General features: G+C 39.1%; 2 protein-coding genes across 2 annotated transcripts; both read right to left on the bottom strand.

The window, feature by feature from the left end:
* Nucleotides 1–606: 606 nt before the first annotated feature.
* On the bottom strand, nt 607–1472 carry LOC150036669 (zinc finger BED domain-containing protein DAYSLEEPER-like). Its single transcript, XM_090313208.1, has 4 exons — nt 1388–1472; nt 887–1288; nt 711–799; nt 607–612 (listed from the first exon to the last, which is right to left on the bottom strand). The coding sequence occupies exons 1-4, from the start codon at nt 1470–1472 to the stop codon at nt 607–609; spliced, it is 582 nt and encodes a 193-aa protein (XP_090169334.1).
* A 7155-nt stretch (nt 1473–8627) lies between these two features.
* On the bottom strand, nt 8628–9038 carry LOC150036668 (uncharacterized). Its single transcript, XM_090313207.1, has one exon. It carries the CDS (start codon nt 9036–9038, stop codon nt 8628–8630), a length of 411 nt encoding a protein of 136 aa, XP_090169333.1.
* Between the last annotated feature and the right edge of the window lie 1640 nt (nt 9039–10678).

The raw sequence follows: 10678 nt of genomic DNA, 5'->3' as shown, positions 1-10678 counted from the left end.
TAACTTGTATTTCTACAGGTTATCACACCTAGGGTTGGCAACGGGGCCGGGGTGGGGTGGGGGAGGGGCGTCTCCCGTCCTCGGCCCTGTGGGGGAAATTGTCCCTCATCCCTTCCCCCTTCCCCACCATTTGAAGGCGGGGATTCCCCGTTGGGGAAACAGGGTCCTCGCGGGGATTCCCCGTGGGGATTCTTCGTGGGGATGTCCCATGGGGATTTTCCATTTTTTTTAGTTAAAATTTTATTAGTCCATGAAAAATTCATTAAAAAAGTTTATCGAATTCCTCGTTTTTTAATTCAAGTGATCTTATTTGAAATTTGACTAATGCACAATAATGAACAAAAAAACAATAGACTATTCTATGAAATAAACACAATTGACAATCAATTGACAATTTAAAAACTAAACAAATCCATTAGATAACTTTACAACTTAAAATCAATAAAGTTTGAATTAGGAAGTCAATTAAAGGCAAACGTCTTATCCATTCAAATAAGTATTTCACCATCAAATCTTTCAATAAAACTCGTCCTTCTCTCTTCAACGACTTCACAATCAAATCTTTCACCATCACCTTTCTTGGCATCATCTCATCCTTAGTTGTATTCATTCCTACATTTAAAATGTAACAAACAAATAATGTCACAAAAAAAAAAGAAAAAGAAAAAAGAAACTAGACCACGAAATAATGTTAATCCTTAAACATATACCTTAGTCACCACGCCATCTTCATCATAATCGTCTACATCTTCTAGAATAGTTGCTAAATGTGTAACCATTTCTTTTCCCGTGCTTGTACCTTACATTGTCAAATATTTGTAATAAAAAAAATATTTATTAATATATTAAATGATAGAAAGATGTAAAACAAAATAAACAAACTAACCTGTCAAAACTTCAGTTGCAATCCAATTTTGAGTACACATCAAAGCCTCTATCGTCTTTGGACGAAGGCTTACAATCCCACCATAGGTACTAAAATTAGACTCTGATGCAACACTAGATAACGGGATGGCTAATATGTCTCTTGCAATTTCTTGTAAAATTGGATACTTGACACCATTCAATTTCCACCAACTCAAAATGTCAAAATCGGATGTTCGAGGTAAGACAGGTTCATCCAAATATGCATCAAACTGTTGCTTCTGATTCATAGTATTGGAATTTGATACAAACAAGTTATAATCATTAAAATCATCAAATTCGATATTCTTTGAGGTTCCATCTAAATTTCTAGCATAATCATCACTTTCACCTTCATGCTTCAGCTGATATTCTGTTTCCAAATCTGAACAAATTTTTTAATCCTTTCCACTTCAAAAAAAAAAAAAAAAACCATCCCCATAAATTCTAGGGAAGTAAAACTCAATCAACTTTAATTTATAACGTGGATCTAAAACTGCAGCTATGACCATTACCCCATGAATTTTCTTCCAATACTTATCAAACTTTGACATCATATTTGAAGCCATGTCTCTGATCTCTTGAATGCCAGAATTAATCCACTCAGAAATAGCCAATTTCAATTTACAAATTTTTGGGAAAAAAAGATTAGCGGTAGGATATTTGGATCCAGAAAATATTTCAGTCACGTGATGAAATATTTTCAGTTTCTCACATATCTCTTTTGCTAATACCCAATCTTGATCCAAAGGTAAACACTTGTACTTTGGTTCTCGTTGTTTTAATCAATAAAAAACTGCTTTGTACTTTAATGCAGTGGCTAACATAAAATAGGTAGAATTCCACCTAGTACAACAATCAAGACTCAACATCTGACCATCATAAATATTCAATTGTCGAGTAGTTTCCTCAAATTTCTCTTTCTTTTTTTGTGTATGCACCCAAAAATTCACACTATTACGTACTCTTTCGATCCTATCTCCTATTACTGCCAACCCATCTTTCACAATCAAGTTCAGAATATGAGCACAACACCGCATATGAAATAAACTCCCATCCAATATTAAGTTTCCACCCAAACTATCAACAAGCATATTAACCATAGAGTCATTGGTACTACAATTATCTACAGTTACTGATGACAATTTTCGATCAATATTCCAATCTAACAGACATTCCATTATTTCTTTATGAAGCATTTCAGAAGTGTGTGGAGAAGGAACATATATAAACCTGATTATTTTGTTTTGCAAAACCCAACTATCATCAACAAAATGAGCAGTGACGACCATATAACCTTTTGTTTGGTGGTTGAAAGTTCACATGTCCGTTGTCAGGGCAATCTTTCCTTTGATCTCATTCAACAATGCCATGGTTTTCAACTTTTCAATCTCATAAATTTTCAAAATCTTCTTCTTTATTGTGTTTCTTGACACCATCTTAAATAATGGTTGGATGAATTATAAAATTCCCTAAAACCTTCATGCTCAACTATTGAGAGAGGATATTCATGTCTTATTATCATCCTAACTAATGCTTTTTTTGCAGCTTCCTAATCGAAGTTATATAAGCTCAATGTATTGTTTTTCTCTCTATTAGGATTCAATAGGGATTATCGTATGTCCTTTTGTCCTTTATATGGGCATATCTTAATATGATCATGCAAATGTTTGGTTCCATTTTTACTTTCACCCACCAATTTTCATTTGCAGTAATTACAAATCGCCTCTTCTACTCCATCTATTATTTGTTTCTTAAAATGGTTCCAAACAACCGAGTCAATCTCCTCTTTAAAGATCCTTTCTCAATATCCTCATCAAGAACAACACAATTATCAACATTCAAATTATCATCATTCAATGAGCATGAAGTTAAATTTGGGGTTGAATCTGGGGTTGGATCTGGGATTGGACTTAGTGGATTTGAAGAATCTTTATTTGTAGAAGGTGATGACGACAATGTTTTCAACCTACCAAAAATTTAATTTAAATGTTCAACCTACCATAAAACAACATTCAAATTTCAAACATAAACAAACATATTTTCCAAATATATTCAAGCCTAAAATTCAAAACATTCAAATATCAAACATACACAAACATATTTCTCAGAACAATCAAATAGGTATAAAAAACAAAGACTCAATAGAAGTTAGATCTTCATCTGAAACGCCACCGGACAAACTTCTCAACTGAGGCAGACTTCAATAGAGGATGGAGTGGAGAGGGCCTGTTTTATGGAGTGGAGGGGGATGAGCAAGAGGGGAGGGATGAGCGAGATCAAGAGTGGAGGGATGAGTGACAGTGAGAATGGAGGGACGAGTGAGAGCGAGAGTGGAGGGACGAGCGAGAGCAAGAATGGAGGGACGAGCAAAAGCAAGAGTGCTGCAGAGAGCGAGAGCGAGAGGGTTGTAGAGACTATGAACGAGAGCGAGAGGGGAGGGATGAGGTTATAAACGAGAGTAAGAGGGGATTCGATTTGGGCGATAGGGGAGGGATTGGAGCGAGAGGGGATTAGGGAGGGATGCAGAGAGCGAGAGGCCAGAGGGTCAGCGACTTAGCAGCCGGCACCGACAAGCAGAGAGCAAGACGGTCGGCACGATAGAGGATACTGAATGCTGAGGCAGTAGGTGGTGTAGACTGTAGAGACACTGAGGCAGTAGGTGGTGTAGAGACACTGAGACACTGACGGGAGGGGGGGAGGGATGGGATTTAGGGATTTTACATTTTTGGGTCTTTTTATATATAAGTTTATAAAACTTCTAAATATATATATATATATATATATATAAATATATATATATAAATTCGAGGTCGGGGATTAATCGGGGTCGGGGTCGGGGCAGGGATAGGGTCCCCGTGGGATGGGGCCCTGATTAAATTCCCCGGTTTGACCCCATCCTCGGTCAAACCGGGGAATCCCCGACCCGAACAGGGTGTGTCCCCCTCCCGTTGGGTTTTTTTGCCAATCCTAATCACACCCCAAATTTAGATAATGCTTGTTCTCAAGCATATCTTCTACTAAGACAATAATGCTAAATTCCTCTTCTATATTTTTGCGTCGATTGGCTGCTCCAAATGTTACACTCAGGCACATTTCTTAACAACGCAATTTCCTTCTATCCTTGCTAATTCTGAACAAAGCCCTACTTTATTCTTCTATATAACAAAATTCTGCTCAAAGATGCTTTTCTAGTTTTGAAAACATAATGTTTATCTCTTCTTTTGTCAAAACAACTTGATATGTCTATATGTAGTGGCAAAACTTTGCGTTATTTATTAGAGACTGTTTGGTCATGGTTACACTCTTCGTTTTGGTTTGTTCCCACGGGTGTCATGTGAACATCCAACTACGGTTGTATGCCAATTTCAACTTTAACTTATGATATTTAGAGGAGTTGTCTCTTATATTCTTTTATTTTCTCTTTTATTGCGTTGTTCTTGGAAACCCACCTTCATTTTGGCTTGCTCCTATGGGTGTCATACGAACATCCAACTACGAGTAGGCTCCTTTCACAACTAAACTCTTATCAGGCTGGGAACATTTTTTAGGTTTTCCTTTGCGCTGACATTGGTGTTTGGCATTTTTTTTTTTTTTGGAATTGGAAAATGATGAACGCATTTTCTTAATCATCACATATTCTTGATCTTATCTGCTCAGACCTTTCCCACCCCTAAATTTAAAGATAAGCAAGGTCCTCATTGCGTTGTTTGGATATACTAGACAAATACTTAGAATAAAAATTTCAAAAAGAAGGTTTGAGCAGAACTTTGAAAGATAAATGGTAAAGTATTGCTAAACTAAGAATTAACTAAGTGTTGGTCAGAATTTATAAAGTACGGGAAATGTTTCTAAGTATAAATATATATTACATCATGGCAACACAATGAATAACGCAACAATAAAAGATCAGAACATTGCAAATAATGACAAAGTATGATAAAGAAAAGGCATAGACAGAAAGGAGTGAATATGTACTCAATTGTATTGAATATTAACAAAGTATATAAAGAATTAAAAATTAACGCAATACAAAAATTTTTGCCTATACAAAGAATCAAAGAATTTCGTTAACTTTTTAAATTTGACTCAGATGGGTGCATGCTAAAATTTAACACCCCACTTCTAATAAGGCAAATACATCTTTGCTGAGGACGGGCAACAACGCATGCACCCTCGCAACACACCCCTTAACTAACACATTTCTGGAGGATACCTCAACATAGTGCATTTAGCTAAGGACGGGCAAAGGATACATACGCGCGCAACACACCCCTTAACGCAATGTATTTGGGTGTACTGGACGCAAGGTGTCTCTTGTTAACTCACAATGTACCCATCATTGCATTACATACTGATTTCTCTTTTTTTTATGTCATAAAAAACGCAAGTCGAAAAGACTTTACGGTGTCTAATGTTTCATCCAATCATTCACAAAAATTAAAGAACAGCTCTACTAATGTATACAAACTAAGAGAATTAAGCATGACATGAAAAATTAAATTGAAGAGAATTACTGAAAACATCAAATGCTACTTCTAAAAAGCAGTAAATAACATGATTTAGAAAGCAGTAAAAGAAAACTGTAAAGAAAGCAAGTAAACATAGATAGGGATGCTGATTGAAAGAAGTTCTCAGAATTACCACAATCACTTCCCCCGCAAGCGGTTTAATCTTGCTTGCCCAAGTCAATGGTGTCCATGCGTCGCTCGAAGTCACCTAGTAGTACAGATTAATCCGTTGACCATTGACTTTAAACGGTTGTCCTCGTCTAAAGTTGTTAGTTCCACTATTCCGCGAGGAAAGATAATCTTGATTTTGAACGGCCCTGACCAGCGAGATTTCAACTTTCCTGGGAACAATCGCAAACGAGCATTAAATAGTAATACCTATTGACCTTCGGTGAATGTCCGATCATTTATGCGGTCATCATGCCATTTCTTGGTTTTCTCCTTATAGATCTTGGCATTTTCATAGGCGTCCCTTCGCCATTCGACCAACTGATTCAATTGTAGCTTCTAGACTTTCCCCGCACTTGCTAACTTAAACTGCAGCTTCTTGCATGCCCACATCGCCTTATATTCCAACTCGAGTGGCAGATGACAAGCCTTTCCAAAGACCAGGGCATATGGGGACATGCCAATTGGTGTTTTAAAGGCAGTCTTATATGGCCACAGTGCTTCATCAAGCTTGGGTGACCAATCCTTCCTGGAAGTATTGACTACCTTCTCCAAGATAGTTTTGATCTCTCGGTTAGAAATCTCTGCTTGCCCATTAGTCTGTGGGCGATAAGCAGTCGCAACTCGATGGCTAAAGTTAAGTTTAGTCAATAGGTTGGCAATTATGCGGTTAATAAAATGAGAACCCTCATCGCTGATTAAAGCCCATAGCATCCCATATCAAGCAAAAATATTCTTTTTAAGAAACTTCGCCACTGTGGTCGCATCATTCTTGGCACATGCGATAGCCTCAACACATTTTGATCGTAATCAACCGCAACCAAAATATAGTGATGACCTTTTGATGGTGGAAACGAGCCCATGAAGTCAATTCCCCAATCATCAAATAATTCCACTTCTAAGATTGATGTCAATGGCATTTCATTTCTCTTTGACATATTCCCCGTTCTCTAACATCTGTCGCATTGCACAACGTGGGCTTGGGCATCCTTGAACAGTGTTGGCCAAAAATAGCCACACTGTAGAACCTTTGCGGCAGTTCACTGCCCCCCAAAGTATCCTCCATATGGAGCCTCATGACAAAGCTCTAGGATGTGCTTGACTTCGTGCTCAGGAACGCATTGACGTAATATATGATCAGGACCAAGTCGATATAGGAATGTGTCGTTCTAGAAATAAAATTTGACATCATGTCTTAGCTTTTTCTTCTGCTAGTAAGTATAGTCCTCTAGTATTTGACCTCAAACAATGAAATTCACGATGTCCACATGCTAGGGAACATTAATGCCTACTGCCATCAGTAATTCATCGGGGAATCTTTCTTCAATATCTTTTTCTTTTACTTGAACCTCGCAATTCTCCAATCTTGATAAATGATCCACGACTTGGTTCTTGGTGCCTTTCCGGTCTTTGATCTCTAGGTCAAACTCTTGCAGTAGCAACACCCACCGTATAAGCCTTGGTTTTGCATCCTTATTTGTCATTAAGTACTTGATCGCAGAGTGATCTGTATACACCATAACGTTTGTTCCAATTAAGTATTGTCGGAATTTCTCCAGTGAAAATACCACTACGAGAATTTCCTTCTCTGTGGTTGTATAGTTCTCCTGCGCATCATTCAACGTTTTACTCGCATAATAAATAGGATGCAATACCTTGTCCTTGCGCTGACTTAACATTGCACCCATAGCATTTCCGCTCGCGTCACACATCAAGGTAAATGGTTGCATCTTGTCTGGCACCACCAGAATGGGTGCGGTGATGAATGCATCTTTCAATGTGTTGAATGCTTTGGTACACGCATCATCAAAATTATATTCTCGGTTAGTTTCAAGGAGCGCACTTAAGGGCCTTGTGATCTGGGAGAAGTTACGAATAAATCTTCTATAAAACCCAGCGTGTCCTAGAAAACTCCTAAGTGTTTTCATGTTCACCGGTGGGGGTAATTTGGAAATTGCGTCAATTTTTGCCTGATCAACTTCCAATCCTGCTTTAGAGATTTTGTGACCCAGAACTATTCCTTCTTCCACCATAAAGTGGCATTTTTCCCAGTTCAAAACAAGATTTGTTGCCACGCATCTCTTCAAGACCTTTTCAAAGTTAGATAGACAGGAGTCGTAATTATTGCTGAAGATTGAAAAATCATCCATGAATACCTCGATTGACTCTTCTAAGTAATCTGAGAATATTGCCATCATGCATCGTTGGAGTGCTTGGCGCATTACAGAGTCCAAATGGCATGTGTCGAAATGCAAACGTACCAAATGGGCACGTGAATGTTGTCTTATCCTGATCTTCTGACGCAATTGCTATTTGATTGTACCCTGAATAGCCATCAAGAAAACAGAAAAATTTATTCCCCCCAAGTCTGTCTAGCATCTGATCAATGAACGGGAGTGGAAAATGGTCCTTTTTAGTGGACAAGTTTAACTTGCCATAATCCATGCAAATTCTCCACCCCGTAGTCGTTCTTGTGGGAATTAATTCATTCTTGTCATTAGTGACAACTGTCATCCCCCCTTTCTTTAGAACACACTACACTGGGCTCACCCAGCTGCTATTAGATATCAGGTAGATAACTCCTACGTCTAGCCACTTCACTATTTCCTTCTTTACGACCTCCCTCATAGCTGGGTTCAAGCAGCGTTGCCTTTCTACCTATCCTATCTTTCCTTTTTCCAGACGAATCTTGTGCATACAATACGAGGGGCTAATTCCTCGAACATTCGCCAAGGTCCATCCTAAGGCCTTTGCTTTAAGTCTTAGGATCTGTATGAGCACATCTTCTTTCTCCTTACTCAGTGATGCGGAAATGATAACTGGTAATGTGCTGTTACTTCCTAAGTAAGCATACTTAAGGTGCACGGGCAACGACTTTAACTTCATCATAGGTGGTTCTTCCAAAGATGGCTTAATGCGTTGTGATGTTTGTTCAGATAACTTGAGTGGTTCAAAATTTGATTCCACAAGAATCGCAGCACAGTCCTCCTCCAATATTGCACCAATTCCAAGATCTTCTTCCTCCAGCTCCTTCAAGGGTTCGTGCTAACGTTCTTCCTGCAGTTCCTCAATATATTGGCAGTTTTCCATATCACCTGGGTACTTCAATGCATTGAACACGTTAAATTTCATTTCCTGATCGTCGACCCTGATGGTCAATTCCCCTTTCTGCACATCGATCAGTTCTTTCCCTATTGTGAGAAATGGCCGACCTAGGATGATAGGGACTTTTCTGTCAGCTTCGTAATCCAATATGAAAAAATCTGCGAGAAATATAAACTTGTCTACTTTCACGAGTACATCCTCTATCTTTCCCTCAGGATGTTTTATTGATCTATCGGCACACTGTAATGTGATCGTGGTCGATCTTGCGTTGTCGATATCCAGCTTCCTAAAAATTGACAAGCGCATTAGATTTATGCTTGCCCTTAAATCGCACAGCGCATTCCTGACCATCTTCCCTCCTATCGTGCAGGGCAATGTAAAACTCCCAGGGGCCTTCATTTTAGTGGGGATATTGTTTTGAAACAACGCACTGCATTTATATGTTAACGTAACTGTTACATTTTCCCCAATCTTTCTTTTATTGGCTAGGATATCCTTGAGAAATTTTACATAACTCGGCATCTGCTCTAGTGCTTCTATTAAGGGAATGTTAATTTATAGCTGTCGGAGAACATCCAGAAACCTCTGAAATTATTTGCTATCATCTTTCTTCTTCAGCCTGGACGGGAAGGGTGGAGGATCCCGCCTTTCTCCTTTTTTAGTTAGCTGCTTGCTGAGGTCCTGTTCTTGCTGTGTTTCATTATCTGGAGGTTGCATTGATTGAGAATTCAAGTCTTGAGGAGCTTCATCTTTTATAGGTGAACTTGCTTCTGAACTGGTAATTTTTCCACTATTAGTTGATTGATCATCATCAACAGTCAAATCTACTGGTGTTGTTGTCGCATCTGGTACTGATGGCATAGGAACTGTTGTTCTGCCACTTTTCAACGTTACTGCGTGACATTGTTCTTTACCTCGCTGCCCCGATGCTCCTGTGTTACTATGCTGCATACCAGTGCATTCTTCTTTAATTCCCTCGTAAGCTGATGTATCTGCTCTTCCAGTTCTTTAAGGGAGTTAGCTTGTAATTGTCTCGCTCTTTTCAATGTAATGTTTTAACGATGATTCCAGAGACGAGGTGCTGCAAGAGGTATCATATAAGAACAGTTGGTCGCAGGGTGGTATACCTTGAGAATTACCTGGGTTGCAATCCGGAGTAATGAAGACCGAAGGGTTGCCTCTATCCCCTTGATAACTGTTCTGATAGAAATTATGGCTCTCCTGGTTATGATTCCCGTCCCAACATGAAGTTGGGTGATCCCACCAACCAGGGTTATAGATGTTGCCAAACGATTCATCATAGACAGAATATACGGGTTGTTGATTCCATGGGCCGACTTCTACTGGATGTCCCTCTCCACATTGGACACAATTCATTGCGGTCACATGAGTCACTGCATTAACTTGCATTGATCCATGAGAGAGAGTTCTCTGTTGATTAGCGACCGTCTGGAGGAGTGAAGTCACTATGGTCATTTGATCGACCAGTGCGCTCATCGCATCAGTTGACACATTAGCACTTTCTACTATTTCTTGCTCTAGACCTCTTACCTTAAGCCCGGTATCAATCCACTCATCAGAATGTTGCAAGATGCGATCCAAGATATTCTTTGTTTTCATATACGATCTATTCATTAATCCTCCTTCTGCGAAGGCATCGCCAACTGCTTGCGTTGATTGGTCTAAGCCATTGTAAAAGGTTTCCATCATAATACTATCGAGAACCCCGATATGCGAGCAACTCTTCACTAACTATCGGAATCACACCTAGGCGGTGCTCAAGGTTTCATAACCCTTTTGCTCGAAATTCAACACATCATTCCGTCTCCTTGCATTGACGTCTAGAGGGAAGAATCTGTTCATGAACTTATCAACCAACTGTTCCCATGCTTTAATCTCATTTGGCTCTAATGACTGAGCCCACCTCTTTGCTTCATCCCACAGTGTGTACGGGAAAAGATATAACCCAAATGTTTCTTGAGTCACATCAG

This window comes from Benincasa hispida, chromosome 4 (assembly GCF_027475165.1).
Source record: "Benincasa hispida cultivar pf3 chromosome 4, pf3_genome.v1.1, whole genome shotgun sequence".
NCBI lineage: Eukaryota > Viridiplantae > Streptophyta > Magnoliopsida > Cucurbitales > Cucurbitaceae > Benincasa > Benincasa hispida.
The sequence above is the reverse complement of the archived record's forward strand: the minus strand, read 5'-3'. Positions and strand labels throughout refer to the sequence as shown.

Coding starts and splice junctions, on each gene's coding strand:
- LOC150036669 (XM_090313208.1), bottom strand. CDS start 1,472: ATGGCTTCAAATATGATGTCAAAGTTTGATAAGTATTGGAAGAAAATT. Junction 1,289..1,387: donor AGCTGCAGTTTTAGATCCAC/GTTATAAATTAA, acceptor AAATTTGTTCAG/ATTTGGAAACAGAATATCAG. Junction 800..886: donor TGCAACTGAAGTTTTGACAG/GTTAGTTTGTTT, acceptor TGACAATGTAAG/GTACAAGCACGGGAAAAGAA.
- LOC150036668 (XM_090313207.1), bottom strand. CDS start 9,038: ATGGTCAGGAATGCGCTGTGCGATTTAAGGGCAAGCATAAATCTAATG.